Source organism: Uloborus diversus, chromosome 7 (assembly GCF_026930045.1).
Source record: "Uloborus diversus isolate 005 chromosome 7, Udiv.v.3.1, whole genome shotgun sequence".
NCBI lineage: Eukaryota > Metazoa > Arthropoda > Arachnida > Araneae > Uloboridae > Uloborus > Uloborus diversus.
Window position 1 is genome coordinate 102937205 of NC_072737.1, and position 21063 is coordinate 102958267.

Below are 21063 nucleotides of genomic sequence, written 5' to 3' on the forward strand. Positions count from 1 at the left end.
AAAATAAATGATATTAAAAATAAAAGGAAGAAATACTTTCTTCTTCTGCGTGCTACAATCACAACTAGTTTTTTTTTTTTTTTTTGTTTTTGTTTATCAGTAAAACTTATCAATCTTGAAAGTCAGTTAAATAACAATTTATTGAAGTACCCATAGCTGTCTTGGAGATATTAAATTACCATCATTTCATCTCGATTAACAATTGAGCGCCTAAATCCTTCTTACATTTATCTCAGTCATCAGTAAAAGGAACATATGTATGAAGAGAAAGAATTTAGAGATATAACCAGACCCAAATCCAACATTAATAATTTCATTTGTTTGCTACATATATATAGCAACTATTCGTGCCTACGTACTGTTTTTCTACTCATTGATTTTATGCATCGATATCTTTTCAGGTAAGTGATTTTCTTATTAAGTTACGGAAACCACATGGATCGTCACCGTAATACACATGTCCTATTAAAGTTGATGTTTGTCTGAAATTACTTGAAATATATTAATTAAAGTGCTGTTAATATCTTTAAATGAACTTTCCTACAAAAAATGAGCCACAAATTTTTTGCCAGATTGAAATTTTTTTTTTGTGGAGAACAAAAAAAGAAAAAAAAACATTTCTTTTGATGCATTTATTGACGTTATTATTATTATCATTATTACTTGATACATAAATTTTATTCGCAATTTTTTTTATAAAATTCACATTACACCAGTAAATATTTCAAAAATTGAAATAAATGTTAGATATACGTGCTTTTGCATCATTTAGTCTTCTATCTAGTTCTTTGAATTTTTGTAATATCACTTAAAACACAAAGAAAATGCTATTTTTCTGAATTTTATTTTAAGTTAGAAAATCGAAAACCAATTTCAAGTTTCTTCAAGCAAATAGTAGAAACACAGCTCTATATTCTTGCAAAATTTTAAAATTGTCTGAATTTTCCCTCACTTGAATTTTTGTGTCTATGTGAAGGGGAAAATCATCATTTTACAAAATATCACTAAGTTTAAAACTGATTTTGAAGACAAAGGAATTAAAATACAACTTCAAAAGTAATGTATTTCTTTTATGATACTTAGCATATTATGGGGTATTAATTTCAGCAAAACTAATACATTCCTTAAGGATTGAGATTAAAAAATAAAATGCTTAATTATGAGAATAAAACTGAAATATTTTCAGTTTTTGAAACTCGGTTAAAAGTTGACTACAATAACTTTGAAAATTTCAGTGATATCATATGAATTGCCCTACTCCATAGATTACAACAACATATAACTTTTATGTTTTTATTAAATCTTTACTAATAATAAAGCTGAAAGTCTCTCTGTCCGGATCTCTGTGACGCTAATTAACATAGCTAATTAACATAAAAGGTCCGGATGTCCTGACATACAGGCATAGAGACAGATGCGTTCAGATTTTCGAAAAGATTACTGTTATTGAGGATTTTGATTTATTCTGCTACTGTTGTTTTCTAGATAATTGAGAGAAATTGTTTGATATCGAAATTTTAAAAATTGAAGTAAAATATTTTATTTTGAAAGAAAAGTAAAAGTAATTAATAAAAGCCTAAGCTGTCACGTCATCTCTAAGTACCCAAAACCAAGATTTAAAACCTTTAAATACATTTTTTTGCAAAAAAAGTATTTTTGTGGTGTTTAGAAAATAGTTGAAACAGTCGGATGTACCTCTGAAGAAAACCCATCTTTACCGCAGTCCATGAATTTTTCAAGCTGAGGTCTGGACAGATCTGCAATGAGAAAACAAGTGAATAATGAGTTTTATTTTATTTTCATGAACTTTCATGATTAATAGCAAGCCCCTGCCTAGGTGTACTGTACTGTCCTATCTGCCCTTAAAGTCTGTAAAAGCTGTACTGATACACTGTATATAGCGAAGCAACAAAATATTTTCCTATGCGTGTGTTAACACAGCCATGCTAAATTTGGCGGTGCATTATTTTACAATTGCATTCATTTAAAAAGTAGAAGTGTTACACAGGGTGGGGCGCGGGAACTTCCTTTTTTGAATTTCTAGCGCAAAAAGTGTGGAGTACCACATAGTGGTGGGAAGAGGCTCAACGGAAAGATTTGAATAGGAAATATTGTTACATCATGCTTTCGTCGAGACTAGAGTCGACAGCATCGCCCTTTTACTGCCGAATGGAGAGTGGGCAACTGGCCTGCACGCTCGTCTGATTTAGCCCCCTGTGCATATTTCCTGTGAGGTTATATGAAGTCGCGGGTTTATAAAGATCGTCCACGAACCCTGGAGCACCTGAAGAACCGCATCCGAGCCGAAACGGCAAATATACCGGTCGACATGCTACAAAGAATTGACCAAAACTTCCGAGTTCGACTGAATCAGTGTATTGACAATGGAAGGCAACGCTTACAAGATAGTGTTTTCAAAATAGTGTAAAGCATAATCTCCCATTATGTGTGACAGGAAAAAGATATTAATAAAGAAGTTTTACATAGATATGTAAAAAAATTTTGTTTCATTTTCAAAAGAGGAAGTTCCCGCGCCCCACCCTGTAGTATACGGTAATTACACATAATATAAGATATCGTCAAACTTTGCCCATTGCAGTAAGCCGTAAATATCAAAATTATCTGTGATATAGACTAAGTAAATATCGACTAAACTTGGAGTGGTTTTGAATGAAACTTGGAGTGGAGGCGAAAGAAATTAAAATTTTAAGAGAATTTTTTTTTCAGGCTTAATATTTACTTCTTGCTATAGTGCAATATGAAAATTTCCAATTTTAAGTGCCATTTAAAACTTTTCCGCAGATTTGGTGCTCTGTGCCCATACTCCACATGCCCATGCCTTATTCTGGCCCTGTCGTTCACACATCTATAGCTAAGAAAACGTGGGCTTCTGACTCGCTTGTTCTTTTTATCTTGACATAGTGAAAAGTTACTCAATTCACTTGACTTCACTATCCTTTGGTTTGCTCAATTGAATGACATTTTGTGTCGCCACAACCTGCCTGATTAATAGATCGCAATTTTGTCAGTCTAGGGGAAACTAGGGAAGTTTGACGCATAGGGAGGCTTGACCCATGAGGATTTTTTCCATGAAAAGGATATTTAGGGAAAATTTTAGCCCTATTATTGGTTGACCAGTCATAAAACAGTATTTTGAAGGGCAAGCCATTTCAGAATTATTAGAGCTTTTTCAAGAAATTCAGTGGTAAATGATAGTGCACCTCAAAAACAAAGTTTGAACAGTTTGGAATTTTTTAGACTTTTACCTCTAGTTTTGAAGGAAATGAGTTTTAAAAGTGTTCATGTTTTCAGTCCCTTTTATAGCTTACAGAGATATACAGTATAGAGATTCAGTAGTTTTATGTAACTTTAATCTTAAGTTGCTAACAATTTAAGGTAAACAAAAAATCTACCTAAAGAGCTTTGACGGAAACTTGACTCAAAGACTAATTTGATGGTTTTGTTTAATTTTGTGCTTTTTTCATTGAATTTTTTATTTTTGAATGGATAAAATATTATGGTTTAGGCCTAAAGATTTGATTTTATGTAAGTAATAACTGGTATATTGTGAATATGAAGACCTGATTTTTTTTTTTTAATTTATTTAAATTTTTTTTAACGAATAACTATTGTATAATATTTTGGCCTAAAAAATTGTTTTTATTTGACAAACTAAAAGACACTAATGATCTTTGAACCCAATGAGTTGTTACTTAGTAAAATAACTGAAATATTGCTAAGGTCTGATCTGATAAAGTTTTGAATTCGACTTCTGATTTCCTTGCTGATATGGAATGATTAATTATATATATATATATATATATATATATATATATATATATATATATATATATATATATATATCCCGGGTGGCCCAGCGGGTAATGTTTGAAACAAAGTCCAATAGATGGCGCTAGGTGCAAGTGAGTGAAGCCAAACTTGGTGCGCATGCTCCGTTGAGTGGGCAATTGTAAATGTGATGTTCCTTCAGTGTGCGGTGCGCTTTAGCGTGTGATTCTCGTTATTAAAAATGAACAAAAATATTCGACGGAAGTTCGCGTATTTATTGTGCTACAAATAGCCAGATGTGATGAAAATGTGAAGGCAGTTCAAAAAACGAGCATGGCAGGAGAAGTTCCACAACAAGAATTGGCCAAACAAAAGGACTATGGAAAGGTGAGTCATTTTGTGCGTTTCACAGTACAAATGTTTTCCTTTTTGCTTCCATGTTTGTTCTGAAAAATGTGTTTAAATCCTATTCCCTGTAGACTGTATGCCAAGTTCAAACGTACTGGATCGGTGGAAGACGATGAAAAAGCTATGGCTACAGTCACCGCTACTGTGGTCACAGACGGTTTTTCGCTGCCGATAAACCCGATCCGCAGAACCGCCTAACTGCTGTGTCCTTGTTAAAGATGGCGGTCACTTCGAACCTCTATATCATTAATAGCCCAATATGTTCTTTCAATATAAGTCATTAAATTCTTTTCATGTCTCTTGTTTGTTTTTTATTTTTTCATTTGTTTCAAACATTACCCGCTTGGCCACCCAGTATATATATATACTGGGTGGCCCAGTATATATATATACTGGGGGTATATATATAGCTTTTGTCCGCGGCTTCGCTCGCGTTAAGAAGTATTATTATTAATTAGGTATAGTTTTTGCGGCTTTACTTATGTTTAGCGTGTGTAAAAAAATAGGGCCTACAAAACTTCTTTGTACATAATATTCTTAATTAATATGTCACTAGGCGCTAAAACTATCAAGCTACTGGGTGAACTTACTCGTAAGCAAGCAACATAAAACTGTCTATGAGAGAAGCAATGTTCTTTCAAGTCAATACCCGCAAATTTGGGAGTTTGTCCCTGAGACTTGTTTATTGTCATGGCAAAGCAAACTTTTAGGGGAAACTGTAATCGTTTAAATTCGAACGGGATATCATTCGGTATTAATGTGATTCGTGGTATAAATACTGCTCGTTTTCCTAAGCCGAGACTTAGCGCCAATTTGCACATGCGTCAGGTCTGCTGTGATTTATCAAAATAGGGAGGGAAACCCGGAAGTAAAAGGTGTAAAATAACGTGTTCAAAAACAGCAACTGCGAGCGGTAAGTGCCCATCCTCAACCTATCACCCCTTTTTGAAATGGAATCTGTCCTGAGTGGTAGTCTTCGCTTTCGAGAACGGACAATACAGTTTCCCCTTTCGCACACCCAGTTAATACAGTGGCTTCCACTATATTGCGATGTAACGCTTTCACTTGCAGTCTCGTACCGTTACAAAGTTTTGGTGGTTTTAAATTTCGCAACAGCATAATTGGAGTGCCCACACGCAGCTTATGATAAGGCAAACCTGGCGGTTTCAATGAATTTAAAAATTCTACAGGGTAATTAATAGCGTCATCTGTATTAACCACAGTATCAATCGAAGTATAGACCTTTTCTTCGTCCTCAATCGACATGAGCAGGATATCGTTGATAATTGCTGCTCGATCGTTCTTTGGAGTAAGTATGGCACGCTCACATAACCATTGAATAGGCTTGTCATGTATATGAATACTGTCTGGATAAACTTTAGACAGGAATTCTTGAACCGTAGTAACTAAGCATTCAAACTTAAAACGGGAGTATTAATCCTGTTGCTATTAACTCACTAAGTCCGCCATAAGTAGCATTTTTCATCATATCAGCAAAATATTCGTCAGGTGTTAGGTAGTTATTACCATTTCTGTCGTGGGTCATAATTGAAAACTTGCTCCAGTCATTAACCACATATCTGACAGTTTCTGAACGCACCTTCATCGCTCTATCTTGTGTTCCGTACATTAAATAAGAGAGAGCACGAAACAAACATGCACCATCACCAACAATAGGGACGACAGTACATTCTTCAACTTCTCCATGACGTTCAGATTTTCTTTAGCCATTTTAAAAAAGTCGAACCGTCAAAACCTATACTTAGACCAAACGAAAACAAAACAAATTGAGAAGATTTCGATAATTGGGAATCTGGCGATCTCTCTTCATTGGCGTCAATTTTTGGCTCCAGCTCCTGATCGAGAGGTATTTTTCTTTGCGAAGCTAAACAAAGATAAAGCCTGACCGCGAAGAGAAGGCGAATGACCTTGAAGCGAAACCTCATTTTGTATCATTTGTAATTGGTAGAATCAGCCATAAAGCTCCTAAAAGTAAGAGTCGTTCTCACGAATCCTATTTATTACAAAATAATAACAATCAACCTATTACAAACGATACAAATGATGTTTTTGCTTCAAGGTCACCCGCCTTCTCTTCGTGGTCAAGCTATACCGGAAACATCTAATGACATAGGGTTGCTATAAATCAACAGGGTTACCAAAATAAAGTTATTTACGCCAAAAAGGAGACGACCGCGTCCGATTCCCAATTATCGAAATGTCCCCAACAAATGCCAAATACAGAGTCTATAACCAAAACTACTAAACCGAAACAAAGCAAATGCAATCCAAAATATGCCCGAAACTTTTAATGCGTTAAAATTTTATCTGTTGCCATTTTCAATTCGCTAATAAATAAAACTTGAGTAACTAATTCAAGCAAGGCTTTCACTTTGATTTTCATTTTGCCCTTTGACTCGGTTTTTGCATGAGTGTTTCGGTAAACAAACTTTCATCCCCTATTTTATCCCCTTGGGGGTAGAATTTATCAAAATCTTTTCTTAGCGGATGACTATGTCATAACATCTACCTGCATGCCAAATTTCAGCCTGATCCGTCCAGTGGTTTGGGCTGTGCGTTGATAGATCACTATGTCAGTCAGTCAGTCACCTTTGAGTTATATATATATATATATATATATATATATATATATATATATATATATATATATATATATATATATATATATATATATATATATATATATATATGTGTGTGTGTGTGTGTGTGTGTGTGTAACACTTCGCCTAAAGAATAAGCATTTTGTATATTCACTTCAAGTATCACTTATTTAAACAAAAAACACTACAAACCTGCGTTTTTAATTTCAATATCTATGATTGATTCTTCTTACATTCATGAGGGGGCCATGCATCCCTGTGCTGGGTCAAGTCTCACTAGCCCTAAGGACTTTTCACCCATATAACAGACTTGAGGAATAAAATTTTTTGTATCATTTCTACGTAGAATTATGCCATTATTTTTAGCATTAATGATGGGCGCAATAGCAAGCTATTTACGTGTATTTTTTTTATTTCGTTCTCTTTTATAAAAAAAAGGAAAATAAAAAACCAAATATTGGGTCAAGTCAACCCTAGTTTCCCTAATCTATGCATGTACTAAACAGTTTCGTGTTATATTGATGAAACGTTCTTATTATATTTTAGGAGAGGTAGTTATTAGGAATTGTCATCCATCAATTTTTTACTTTATACAATCCAAGTGCTTGCAACGGGTCACCAATTCTGTCTGCATTCTTAGCGAAATTTCTGCCTTCAGTTGATAAATATTTCAATTTGTTATTCATATACCAGTTCATTTCACTACATATATGGATGCCTCAATTGCCAAATCGATTAACCCACTTTTTAAAAAAATCCTCATTTCCGCTTTAATAGTGCTTTATCAATGCTTGGCATGTGAATTTTTAGTAAAGTTTTGGTTCAGTACTTTCTGAACATGTGATGGCAAAAATGTAACACGAGGGCCCATTCACTCCTATGGATACACCATCTTCTTCATCACTTTTCTCAACTTTTTGTTTTATGGAGTTAATCGATTTGGCAAGTGAGGCATCCATATCACTCTCGGTTTCTAGAAATTGTTAAAAGAGATTATTTAAAAGAATTTTGGAAATTTTTGACTCAAGTTCTATAAGAGATTTTTGCGTGATAATAAACCTACAAGTAAAATGTATTGTATTGGAAGTGAAGGACTATGTTGCATCACAAAATGCTTCGCGTATAGCATAAAATACAGATCATTCGCGCTTATTTTTGCAAATTAGAATAACAAGAGTCGAAGCACAAAATTATGACAATCTTTGGAAACTAAGATTTTCTTATTGAAAAATTTGTAATTTTGTGGTGAATTAGGGGCTTAACTCTTTTCCATAAAAATTCCCAATAACCATTTCTCTCCTGAATCTTGAGGACTTTTTATTGCTTATTTGAATATTTCCCTTAATCAATAGATTCATTAGCAGTCATTTGCATTTTCCTCTTAATTGTTAGAATTAATTAACAGGATTTTTCACTTGGTTATTAAGATTCATCTTATTCCCCCCTCCCTCCCAACTTTTAAGATTTATCTTTCAATCATTAAATGTTTTCGCTTAAATATTGGGATTGTCATTATAATTTTTCCTTCATTTATTAGGTCTTTCTTTTCAGTCAATAGGACTTCTCCTTGTTCATCAGGTTTTTTCCATTATTCACTAGACTTATTAGTAGTTACTATGACTTTGTTTTTCTCATTAAAGTTGATTGAGATTGTGATTAAAATTTTCTTTTCAATTATTATGGCTTTCTTCTTAGTGAAAAGAAATTTCTCCGAGTTGTTAGGACTTTTTTTTATAAGATTCTTTCTGTCGATAATAGTTTCATTTAGTTCTGTCAACTAGTTTATACAATTTGCGTCAAAGCTAACTGCATAACACCAAAATTAAAATGACTTTGTTACAGTTTACATTAAAAAGCATAAGACGCAAGACGAAAGAAAAAAATCTTAAACACAGTGCTACACCTCTCCACGCTCTTCATACTCTTTATATGTTTAGTATATGTTTAGGAAATGGCATAAAAAGATATTCACTTTAGAAGTATATTTTCTAACGTTCGTACATGAGTACACGCACTCATGGGCGCCCATATAAGGAGCAAGTAGGGGATCAAGCCCTCCCCCCCCCCTTAGAAATCAGAACTTCCTTGCTTTTAGTACTTTTTTCTTTGCGAAAATGTAAGAACATTTCTTCTCCTGCCTTCAATGAATAAGTTACTAAAAATGTAAAATTTTAATAACTCTAATCTGTAGTGAAATCGGTTTCTATGCGGAAAATATCCTGCTAAACCATGGAGAAAATATCTGAGCCCCCCCCCCCTTAAAATTTGTATATGGGCGCCCATGCACGCACCCACTCTTTTGAGTTATTAAAAAAAATCGATTATTTAATAGACGTCAAATGAAGTGGTGTGGAAGAAGTGTGTACCAGATTTTTCTAAGATGCATTGAGCCATCTTTCATGATATTTTCTTTTTTCTTTTACTCATACGGGAAAGTAGGTTAAAAATTACATAGTCAAATTACATTGTGAAGTATTATAATTGATGTCTCAACTATTAAAAAGACGATATACTGTATAAACCTATAGCTATATAACTTCCATATAAATCGACTCTTGGGAAGAAAATTGCAGACTAAAAATTGGTCATAATGACAATATATTTTTAATATTTGCGCTTTAATAATGTTTTACATTCGTCGTTTCCACACAAAAGTTATTAGACTTTATTTAGTTTTGAATGGAATTTATGAATGCTTTGCTCCTATTTATTCCATTCAACTCAACTCCAAGAAAACATGCTCACACACACACACATACAGATATTTTTAACGCCCCTACAAGTATTCTACGCATTGAAAGTCCGAAATACGCCACAAAAATTTAGTCAAAGGTATTGTTCGCCTTGCTTTTTTAATAAATATGTAAAGTTTGGGGGAAATAGAATTTTTAAAATATTACTTTTGAATGGTTCATTATTTTTTTTAATGCAAACTGTTGAATATTCTAAATTTTTAAACTCAAAATATTTTACTTGTCTTCTTCCCGTGACATCCTCCATTTTATTCTCAAAGAAGTGCTTTTTATGAATCTAATCTCTATCCTGGTCTTCACTTTTTTCCTATATTTCATTCCTTCAAAATGAATTTCGCTCATCTAAAAAATGTGAAGGAGAATTTTCACGCCTTGAAAATAAACCTTAGCGATTTATCTGCACACACATACACAATTTTTCATAGACCCATCTTATTTGGATTCTACAATGAGAAGATTTTTTTTAAAGGTGTTGTCGAGTAAAATTCGAGCCCTTGATTATTATTTACCAAGATCTATGAATATTTTCCATAAATGGGTTTTTCCGCAACACGTTTTATTACAGAAAAAAAAATCAACTCCACAGGCAAGTAACAATGTGCAAATGTTGTTACCCGAAACTTGTAGAAAACAGTATTCTTAGTATGTATCACAAAAATTAATCTTACTAAAATGCCTTTATACTTAATTGCACATTTTTTTCTTGTGATGATTAACTTTAATCTAAAGTTAATGTGTGATAAAAGTTTGGAGGAATTCCTCAGAGACATCGTTTTTGTTGCTGGCGTCAGTATAAAAAAAATCTCGTTTTATTGCAACAGGGAATGTTAAACCGAGAGATGAAAATTCCTCTCACAAGTTCGATTGATATCGTACATTAGGTGGTATAATTTAGTTTCGTATCAAAGCACTTGTGCCTCCGGAAATTAAACTCTTCCAAAATAAAAAGACAAATCCGATGGAATCGACGTACAGTGAAACCTGTGTAAGTTGACCACTCACGGTGCAGTACTTTGGCGGTCAACTTAGACAGGTGGTCAACTTATAAAGGGCGGTAATACTTTTTTTTTTATTTTTTGTCATTTCTTGCACTATGTATTCATTTTTTGAGGAATTCACCCTTACTCTTTCTGTTCAACTCATTTTCATTGTTTAATATTATTGAAAGTGAAACAATAATTAAAAATACTATTCAAGTAATTTTGTTAGTTTTTCCTTGTTTTTAACTATATTAGACACTTTAGTTTTAGAAATTCCTTATATGCCAGCTAATATTCTCTGACTTTTTCCATTTTCAGTTAATTTTAATATTTCATACTTTTTATTAATCTCAAGTTCAGCTAATTTTCTTTTTGAAGCCTTTTTATGTAAAACTTATAGCACAAAGAGCAACAAGCTCGACTATCCCAGTTCATAAAGGCAAAATCAAAATATCCCATCTCTTAATCCCTTGCACCAGAAACATGTAACTTTACTCATTCCTCATTAGCAGGCCCAGATCTGCGTACCCGCAGTGCGAGAGGCCTGCGTCCTTTAAGGGGCTAACGGCCCTAGAAATTGAAGAAAAAACAGAAAAAAAACTAGTACTAAGACTTCTTCACTTTACTAAGAGACACTGCTGGCCTGTAGGTATGGGCCTTACATATTTTGTTGCAGGGGAATCATATAGATCCGGGCCTTCTTTTTTTAGCGCAGTTCCTGTGTTGTCACAACAATTGCAACTGAAAGAAAAGACTTTGAACTTTACTACTGACACCTATTTTCATTGAACAGAGTACAAAAAGCTATCTCAAATAGAACAACAAATGAAAAACAAGTTTGGAGAATAAAGAGCAGCGTTAAGCTTTATGCTGCTGTTCAGTTAGTAAAATGCTGTTCCGTCATCAAAGCATTGAAAACATTCTTAGAAAGCTATGAAAAATAATAATAAGAATAAAAAAAAATAAATAATAAAATAAAATTATTTGCTGAAGAAAGTTAAAAAAAAAATAAATAAACCAAGCGGTCAACTTACAAAGGGTCTTTTACAATACTTCTAACCAAATTTGGCGAACATTAGTGGTCAAGATAGACAGGTGGTTAAGATAGAGAGGTGGTCAAGTTACAGAGGTTTTCCTTTATTATATGAGATAGGACTAATTCCGTTCCTAACAGAAGCGGTCAACATAGACAGGTGGTCAACTTTACAGGTTTTACTGTAATTCTGTTCCTGCATTCACTTCATTTATTGCGACATAATCAACGTGAACTTAGATCTAGTATATTACTACTTGTTTCCGAGTTGGCGTCTCTCGAACAGTTTTGTTTGTTTTTGCTGAACGCTGCTCGAACCACTGATATTTATTAACACAGGGCGTGGTGGTAAGATAGATTAGAGGAGAGTGTTGTACCTTGGGACACTTTTCATATTTTAATTTTTTTTAAGTCAATTATTTGAATAAAATTTAAAATCTAAAAGTCACACTAAAATACCCCAACACATCTGTGCAGCATATTTTTTTTTAATTCAGACAGCTTGAAAATAAAATATTGCCAGCCGTTTAAAGTAAGAGTTCCAAGCTGTCCCAAGGTACAACATCCTATTGTTCCTTGGGACACATCCTGTTGTACTATAGGAAAATCTTCGTGATTCAGGAAACAGCCATACACTTGAACCAATTTTGCAGTAAAAACCAAAAAAAAAAAAAAAATTTTTTCGTGGTAGTGAATTAAGTCCTGAATAATGAATTATTATCTAACATTTACTGTGTTTAAAAGACTGCATAAGATTAGAACAGTGTTCCATGTTCCTAAAAATATCTGAATTATTAAGAACCATGCATATGTTTTACCTTTGAACGTGTCCTAAGGTACAATATGTTTGGCTCTCCCAAGGTACAACCCACGTGGTTTAAGAAAAACAAAAATAGTGGTCAATCTAGATGCTTTATCAGTGTTTTCTCATAATCAAAATACTTAAAGTACTTCTCTTTTATATCAAAATAAAATTCAGTTAATTAGTTTTACAAATACAATGACAGAAAATAAAATGTAATGAAATGAAATGAATAGAAAATATTTACTTTTGAGTCATAAAATTCTCTTTCTCTCACAAAATCGTCAATTTTACTCATTTGATGCTGATTTTTACTACGGCACCATTTAGTGGTGAAGGTTTCTATTAGAGATTACCGAAAACATGGCTGCTAAAAATAGATTCTTAGAAATTAACAGTGTCCCAAGGTACAACACTCTCCCCTATATTCTGAGTAGTTCCTCGGAATAACGAATTCCGCCTCAATTAAACATCTGAAGATGAATCTCTATAAAACTTAATGCAACCGTTGTTAATCATATCGCACCTCGGCAAGGAAAGGGACATAACTCAAAAAATCACCTTCGGAGAAAATCAGGGTTTTGCGCAATAGTAGTTTCAAACGATTAAGTCTCAAATATAACAATACGTGCAAAAACATTAAATATAATGCCTCTACAAGTTTCGAGTAACAGCATTTGCACATTGTTACTTGCCTGTCGAGTTGACTTTTTTTTTCTGGTTAGTTTTTGTTGTCTCAATTATGCATTCTTAAAGTTCGAGAATATTTCTTTTAAATTATGAAAAATTAATGATATGTCACTATTTTCTGATGCGTCTAAAATTTACAGTACAAAGAGGAGAAACAACACCTGGGGCACCGGTGGGAATCGAACTCGCGATCTCCTGCATATGAAGCGAAACTTCTGTCATAAAGCAGACGGAGGCTCCGGTTATATCTCCGCGTGGTGTAATCTTTTATTTCAGCATAGTTTTACTAAACATTGAATTTAAAAAAGAAATAAGAAAGATAACAGAATTTTTTTAAAAAAATACTAAGCACTTTTCATAATGCACTCAAAAGGACAAAATTACTTTTCTGAGTCAGAAAGGACATTTTAAGTATTCCAAAAAAATGACACCGCAAGCGAAGAAAAGTGCGGCTCAAGTCATGAAGAGAATTTCTTATCATTATCTAGCTTTCAATCATAAATTTGAGTGTTGAAACATGCATATTTTTCAGGGAAAGTTTCGTTTGAAATGACTTGAGTCGCACTTTTCTTCGTTTGCGGGGTCGTTTTCTTGGAATAATTGAAAACTACAGGAATACTTAAAATATCCTTTCTGACTCAGAAAAGTTATTTTGTCCTTTTGAGTGCATTACGAAAAGTGCTTAGTATTTTTTTAAAAATTCTGTTATTTTATTCATTTTAGTTTAAATACATTTCATAAATAGAATAATGTTACTATCACGCAGTTGGCACTAAAAATGAATCCTTGTCCTTCTATAGAATTCATTTGTGTACTTAATTTAATTAAAACCATTTAAATATTAAAGGCTTCCCAACTAATTTATGTTTCAAAACATACAAGACAATCGTGGTAAAGATCTTAATATGTCTCTTTACTTTGCCCTAGAGCCGCTATATAATAGGCCGACGCATTGGCTTAAGTTTAGCCATTTTGGATCGGATTTTTCATTGTTGCACTGCTTGGGTTACCACAGCAAAGTTCGGATTTCGCCAAATTTTCAGAAAATAATATTTTATTTTATAAATAATTCACGTGCCACTAATAATTGCTTACAGTGAACAATCGCCAACGCGATAACTCGCCAGGAAAGACAACCACTCAAACACGCGCTCCGATCCAAAAAGGCTGATCGTAAGCTGATGCGTCGGAGCCCTACTTAGCCCCATTATCGATTATTTTCATAGATGAGAGCATTTCATGCTTGTTCCAGAGAAGCCTTGATTCAAAAGTTTCATTGTGTACAGTTGCAAGGCAACAAAATTTTTAACAATGAGGTTTTATATTTAAACATTTAATGGGGAAATTACATGAAATTTGCCGTTTTCCATCCTAATAATTATTTTATTTCAGAATTTTAATTTTTCAGCGTTGAGTTGTACCTTAATATCAAGCAAATCATTTAGTGAAATCCAGAAGTCTCTAAGTGATCTAGTTGCTGAAATGTAATTAAAACCAGGCCTCAGATTACTCCGTAACAATCTGGCCAAGTGCAATAAAAGTGCTTAAAAAATGAAGGAAAACGGGAAAAACATGTAGAGTTACAACGCGATGGGTAAATGGGACAATATATCCTCAGTAACACTTGTTCAATTTTGAAAGGTCGTTATGTCCATCATTAGCATTCACGGTATATTCCAGCTCGTTAGGCAACTAAAGGTAAAATGGATAACATTGATCATATCCTTTTTGAAGAGACGCAAGTAACATGAATAGTGCGATGTTCACTCATTTACAAATTTGTAATTGTTTTACTCTTGCTGTGTACGTAATAATGCATCGCACGCAACGTTTACGTAAGACGTGCAAATACGCTCGATAGGCGTTAGAACAATTCTGTTCGCGTGCTTGAGCAGCAGACGACCTTCGCCGTCCTGAAAGCAAATATATATATTTACTGGAGACGGACAATAATTCGAAATTCTTCCTTGAGGTAACGAAACGTGAGCAAACAAGTGTCCAAAAATCATCACCTCAAGGACAAGTAAAGGAACAAATATGGGATGCGAAGACTTTAAGCTTTCAAGAAATCTAAAGGAGTATAGGGTCATTTAGGGTAACTTTAAGCCATGCCGGTTAGCTTTCCGCCACTTAAAATTCTTTAATCGATTTGAGCTCTAAACTTTCCAAAAAAAAATGGCAACCTTCCTTATTTCCTTAAAGTGCTTTCATTTTTTGATAATTTTAAAAACTTTTTGGTGCCTATCTTTTGTGAGATACCAGAGGGTGATATGACCCTCCGATTTGAAAAGAATTAACTAAAAACAGGTTTTACGGGTATATGTTTGAAAATTTCCCCCAAAAACGTGCTTTCTGTCCTTTAATTTTAATTGGTCATTATTTCAAAACCGCATATTGCATGTACATTAACCTTTCGGGGTTTATATCACAGTAATTTGCTCAATTACCATGTTTGCAAAGTTTCAAATCTTCAAAGTTAATACTTTTTTCGCTAGAGCTATTGGCGTAAATAAAACCTTGAAAACGTGGTTATGAGAAAATCAAGAAGGAAAAACTAAATTTCAGTTATAAGCAGTGCATTTGAGTTTAGTAAATTTCTTCTAGTTTTCTCAATAACTCGTCTATTTAAAAAAACAATTACGGATTTAGAGAGAGGAACACAAGGGTTCTCTAAATTTCTCAAAATCTCAAAATCGATTTTTTTTTTCGGAAATCACATGTGATGTCATGTGCAGAAGCAATAAAAAAAATGAATTTCAATCTGCGTACCGATTAAAATAACAGTTAAAAAATATTAAACTTTGTCAAATTATTTAAAAAATGGTTAAATCCTATGTTTTTAAGCATTCTCTTATAGAAAAAAAATACTTTTAAAATTTCGGAAACGATCCCATCCTGGAGGGACCGTCTGAAAGCTATTTTGAAAGTCGTAGAAAGTTACACAATGACTCACACAATAATATTCACTGCAACTGCTACTGAACTAAATAAGTTAAAATTTCAAATACAGTCGAACTTGCTTATAAAGAGCACGAAGGGACCGCGATATTTGCTCGTTTTAATCGATTGCTCACTGTAAAAACGATTCAGAAATGTTCCTGGAAAATAATGAGCAGCTAATATGCCCAATTTCTGCATGTAGCGTATTTTGGAAAAAAACAGGAAAGCTCCTCGCTAAGTTTAGTAATCTTCCTTAAACTAGCCTGGAACCTTTCTGAAAAATTCAAACACCTTCCTAATCAATACCAGTTCATGTTTCTGGACTAACCCAGAAGCTTCAGTGAAAACTGATATGATATGTAGTATGGCACCTTCCTGCTTTATCGAGAAAGCTCGTAAAGCAAATATGGCGGAAGATACGGTGGAATTGCTAAAATTGGGGCTCCTTATAATCGAGTTTGACTCGAACACGTTTTGGGTAAAGAAAAATGGTATTGGAAGAGAAAAATTTTCCCTTTGTGGGGAATAGTTTGTAAAATACTTCTTAACTTATTTTGGACAAAATTTCTTGTCCTAAGAAATTTTCCTAAAAAAAGTTTACAAAAAAAAAATCTAAAAAATAATTTATTAATTGATCTCACTATCATGACCACATAGAACTAGTTTATTGGTACTGATCACATGAAAAGGCTCAGACTCAAGCTACCTTAAAGGATTAGTTTACTTACACAGGCTTAAATCTAGTTCTAGAAACTAAAACTTGTGAAGCATGCCTTATGTGAGTTAAATGACCTCTTTAGTTAATGCAATTACTTGATGTCGAATTTTCTTATTCCAATAAGGATAATGTGATAAACTTGAACACGAATGAAAATAGTTCTTCTAGTGGAGTATGATTCACATCGTAAAAGATGACAGGTCAAGTGTCAAATGTGCAAAGGAAAATGTAACACTTAGATTAAAACGGGCGTCAGGGGCCTAGTGATCTGAGGAAATTCTCGACAAGTTGGAGGCTGTGGGTTCGACTCCCACCCTCGCACCGGATGACATTCATTTTTTTATGCTGTAAATTTTTCCATGTGTTGTCTGTACGCATTCTGTACTATATGTAATATAAATATGTCATATCGCACCCCGACAAGGAAAGTGACACAAATAAAAAAACAGCAAGATAGAAAAATCAAGTTCTTTTTCGCAATAGTAGTTTTCAGCAATTCAGTCTCAAATATTACAATGAGCGAAAAAATATGATGTTATGTTTTCTGGTTAGTTTTTGTCGTCTAGATTAGCGTGCTCTGTGTTTAAAAGTTTCGCTTCTAAATTAGGAAATTTTTAATAATTTGTCACTATTGATTATATCGTTTTTACGCCACCACGCAGCAGTTGTGTAAACTAACTTTATGCAAGTATAGTGGCAAGAAAGTGTATTAAATTTAGATTTTAAATCACTTTGAATCACTTTGAATTGTATCCCTTTCCTCGCCGGTGTGAGGTATGCATACCAGTCAACCTCTCTTTCTAAAAACACAGAAAATTTGCAGAAAAAATAGATAAAAATGTAGAAGATTTTACAAGATATTATTTTGAAATAATAAAATTAAATCTGTAGTTTAACGAAAAAAGAATAAAAGGGTATTATTAGCAAGGGGCTTTATGGTGCACAATTCCACAAAAAGGAAGAAATTAATTGTCTGATGCAGCACTTTTGAAAAACGAAGGAAAATTTGGTGCAAAGCTCACTAAATCAAAGAAAAGCTCACCCCCGCCATGACGTCATCGTTTCGAAGTGAAAATAGACCATTTTGAATGTTGCAACAGCCGGATTTGAGTAATACATGTGATTTAAAGGGAGAGAGAAATATGCGGAATATTTTATCTTACGCGCGGAAAATTGGGTTGAAATGCGGAAAGTTTCTGCAAAAGACGGAAGCGTTGGTCGGTCTGCATATGTAAGTGAGGCAAAACTTTTGCATTGTAGTCCTGGTCAAACAAACCTGGGCAAAAGTTCTTCCAGAAGAACAAAGTTAGAACATCCTACACAAAAATACGAAGCTTGCGACTAATGCATTGTACCAGTCTCACGCGCCTGACGCAATGCCTAAACGTTTCCTATAATAAAGTGTCAGACAAAGTGCGACTGATGCGCCCAGATTAGCGCTTCATTTCTTTCAATTTAAGCACTATAAATTTAAGTAAGGGTTATTTTGTAATGTTGGAAAACTCCCTTATAAATTTTCTATTGTTGGTGTAGAGCCCCAAGGAATCTTCGCTCGTCTTGATACTAAACAGGTAGATACTGTTTCTGTATCAACTGGACAAACGGCAGAATCTGCACAGATAAGTTTTAGTGATATTTGAAAAAGCACGTTTTTCATTCAATACTAGCAACAGGGAAAGGGAAATGTTGGTGTTAGACGTTTTCTCGCGCTTTTTGCAGTGGAAACCAAGATGACAAAAACCGAAAAAACAAGAAATGAATGGCAGTGTATGTGTCCGAAAATGTTTCACATTGCAAAAAAATATCCATTTATTCACCGAAGTTATACAACAAATATTAATGCGTCATTTTAATGAAAATTATAAAATCAAAAGGTTTCTGTGTAATAATAAATAATTTGTTCAGTCTAGGGGCTATCGCTTCCTGCTGGCTATCGCTCATCAATCGTCAGGAACTGCAAGCGGTTCCGGTCGGATCGCTCCGATTCGGAATTCGCCGCTCTTGTTAACCACATGCTACAGTAGAACCAAAGATATTGATAGAACTAAGTATAATTATCCGAATTGCTTTCATAATAGGGAAGTTGCAACCTATTAAATGTTCATATTTTGGCTATTGGATATTGTTAATTGACCCTCAAAACTAAAAAATTCACCATCGCCGAATTTTAAAACACCGTGGTTGATTTTCAATGATTTTTTTAAAATCCACGCGCAAAAGTGCGCGCTTCTGAAACGTCACGAGCCTACGTCACAGGGCGCGAATGAGCAGCCTTCCGCCGAAGATCCCTTGTTTTCGCTAGGAACATTTTGAGCGCGCTGATATTTTTATTTTTTAGAAATTCAATAATCCTTTTGAACACACTATGGAGACCGGATTCGTTAAAGTACAATCTAAGTAATCTTCCTCGTGTAACATCAATGATTTTATTCGAATATTTCCGAGAGGATGAGAGGTTTAATGTTCCAGAAACGCGAGGAGTTAAATGCGAGGAGATAAGCCTTTTACGTTTCGTCTTCGAAGTCGAATGCGTGACCTTCGGCTTCTCCCCTATCGGAAGAGGGCATGACGTCACTTCCTATGCCATTTGACGTCAGAAAAGCTTAAAGTTTAAAAATTAATTTAAAAAAAACTACTTATCGTATCACAAATTTTTTTTCATCTATGATGTTCATACATGCTACTCTATCATATAAAAATAAAATTGAAAAATCGAAAACTTCCCTATTGCGATTTGTTGTTGTTGTTTCTTATCCTCAGGTTGTCTGACGGAGTCAGACAAGATCCAGTAAATATGACAAGAGGGGAGGCATATAGATGCCTCAGTTGCCAAATCGATTAACTCCACTTAAAAAAAAATAATAATAATTTGAATTTTGACATCTTGAATTCAAATTATGTTTTTCGCAATCACGAGTGTGTGTATGTAGGCGTGTGTGTTTGTGTGTGGGGGTATGTGTTTGTGTGTACGGGTTATGTGTATGTGTGTAGGCATGTGTGTTTGTGTCTGTGGGGGGGGGGGTGTATGTGTGTGTAGGCATATGTGTTTGTGTCTGTGTGCAGACATGAATGTGTGGGTAGTTGTGTGTATGTGTGGGTGTCTGTATGTATGCGTGTGTATATGTGTTTGTATGCGTGTATGTGTTTGTGTGTGTAGGTGTATGTGTGTGTGTGTAGTTGTGTATGTATGCGCGTATGTGTAGGACATGGATGCAACCTGGAGACGGCTTTCGCTAGAGGTGCAGCATCGTGAGGAGCCCGTCGACGGTGATGGTGCGGAGGGTGGCGGTGGGAAAAATCAAAGGAACGTCAAAAACAGTCAAGTGAGAACAATAAGCAATCGTGATTACTCAAAAAAAAAAACTTATTTCTTCTGTAATAGTGCTTAATCAATGCTTAGAATGTGAATTTATATTAAAGTTTTGGTTCAGTACATTTTTGATCCTGCAATGGCAGAAAATGTAACACGAGGGCCCATTTACTCCTATGAATAACACTATCTTCTTCATCATTTTTCTCTACTTCTTGTCCAAGGGTTGCATTATACGACACAAAACCTGGTGATGGATAATAGTGATACGAGAGGAAATTGGAAATCATACCTATAAATCCAATGACATTCCTAAACATTCCTGATGCTTCATCAGTGGTTATAACAGACAGGGCAGGAGTTATTGTTATGAATTTATTTTCAAATACTTTCGCAACACCATTGCGAAGGTAGCCCAACTTATTTCAGGGTTAATAATGCTTCATCTTTTCCCTTGAACTCTCAAAGGAGAAGTCAACATTCTGAAGGTCAAGCTTCATCTCGTCAGAACCGTACGATATGAGAAAGTAAGTTGTGGAAGATTTGGCATGAAAGGTAAAAGAGATTTATTGAATTTCTCTTAGCCTTTTTTACACTGTTTTATGCCATTTCAACTTTTGTGTAGTTAAAAATTAAAACTGAGAAAACTTTCACATAGCTTTTTCTCATTTTATTTATTCATTTATTTATTTTTTTATCGTAGTCATAAAGCGACAGGCAGAAAATCAAAAGGGTCTTCTGGTGGACAAAACTTTAAAATTTCCCGCAACGTTTGCTCTCGTAATTCCTTCGTGTTTCGTTAATTCCCAGAGCGTCCTTGAAGCTTGACATCCCGGATATAACGAACCGGATTAGCGGCGAACGTCGTTACGTTTGTATGGCTTTTGCTGTGTCCAAAATTAGAGAGGTAGTGTTCCCGCAAGGTGGGGCAGCGGGTTGTTGAGCGACGCGTGTCGCCCAGATGATTGAGCATGGAGGAAGCTTCGATTCGAACGGGAAGAAAAGAGAAATACTGCGCG

The 21063-nt window shown here is 34.3% G+C and overlaps 1 protein-coding gene across 1 annotated transcript in view; it reads right to left on the reverse strand.

Moving 5' to 3' along the window:
- LOC129226054 (uncharacterized) overlaps positions 1–21063 on the reverse strand; it is a 49580-nt gene that overhangs the window by 19437 nt on the left and 9080 nt on the right. The window contains exon 2 of the mRNA XM_054860635.1: positions 1696–1757. Within this exon, the coding sequence (XP_054716610.1) occupies positions 1696–1757 (62 nt within the window). The remainder of the gene's footprint in view (positions 1–1695; positions 1758–21063) is intronic.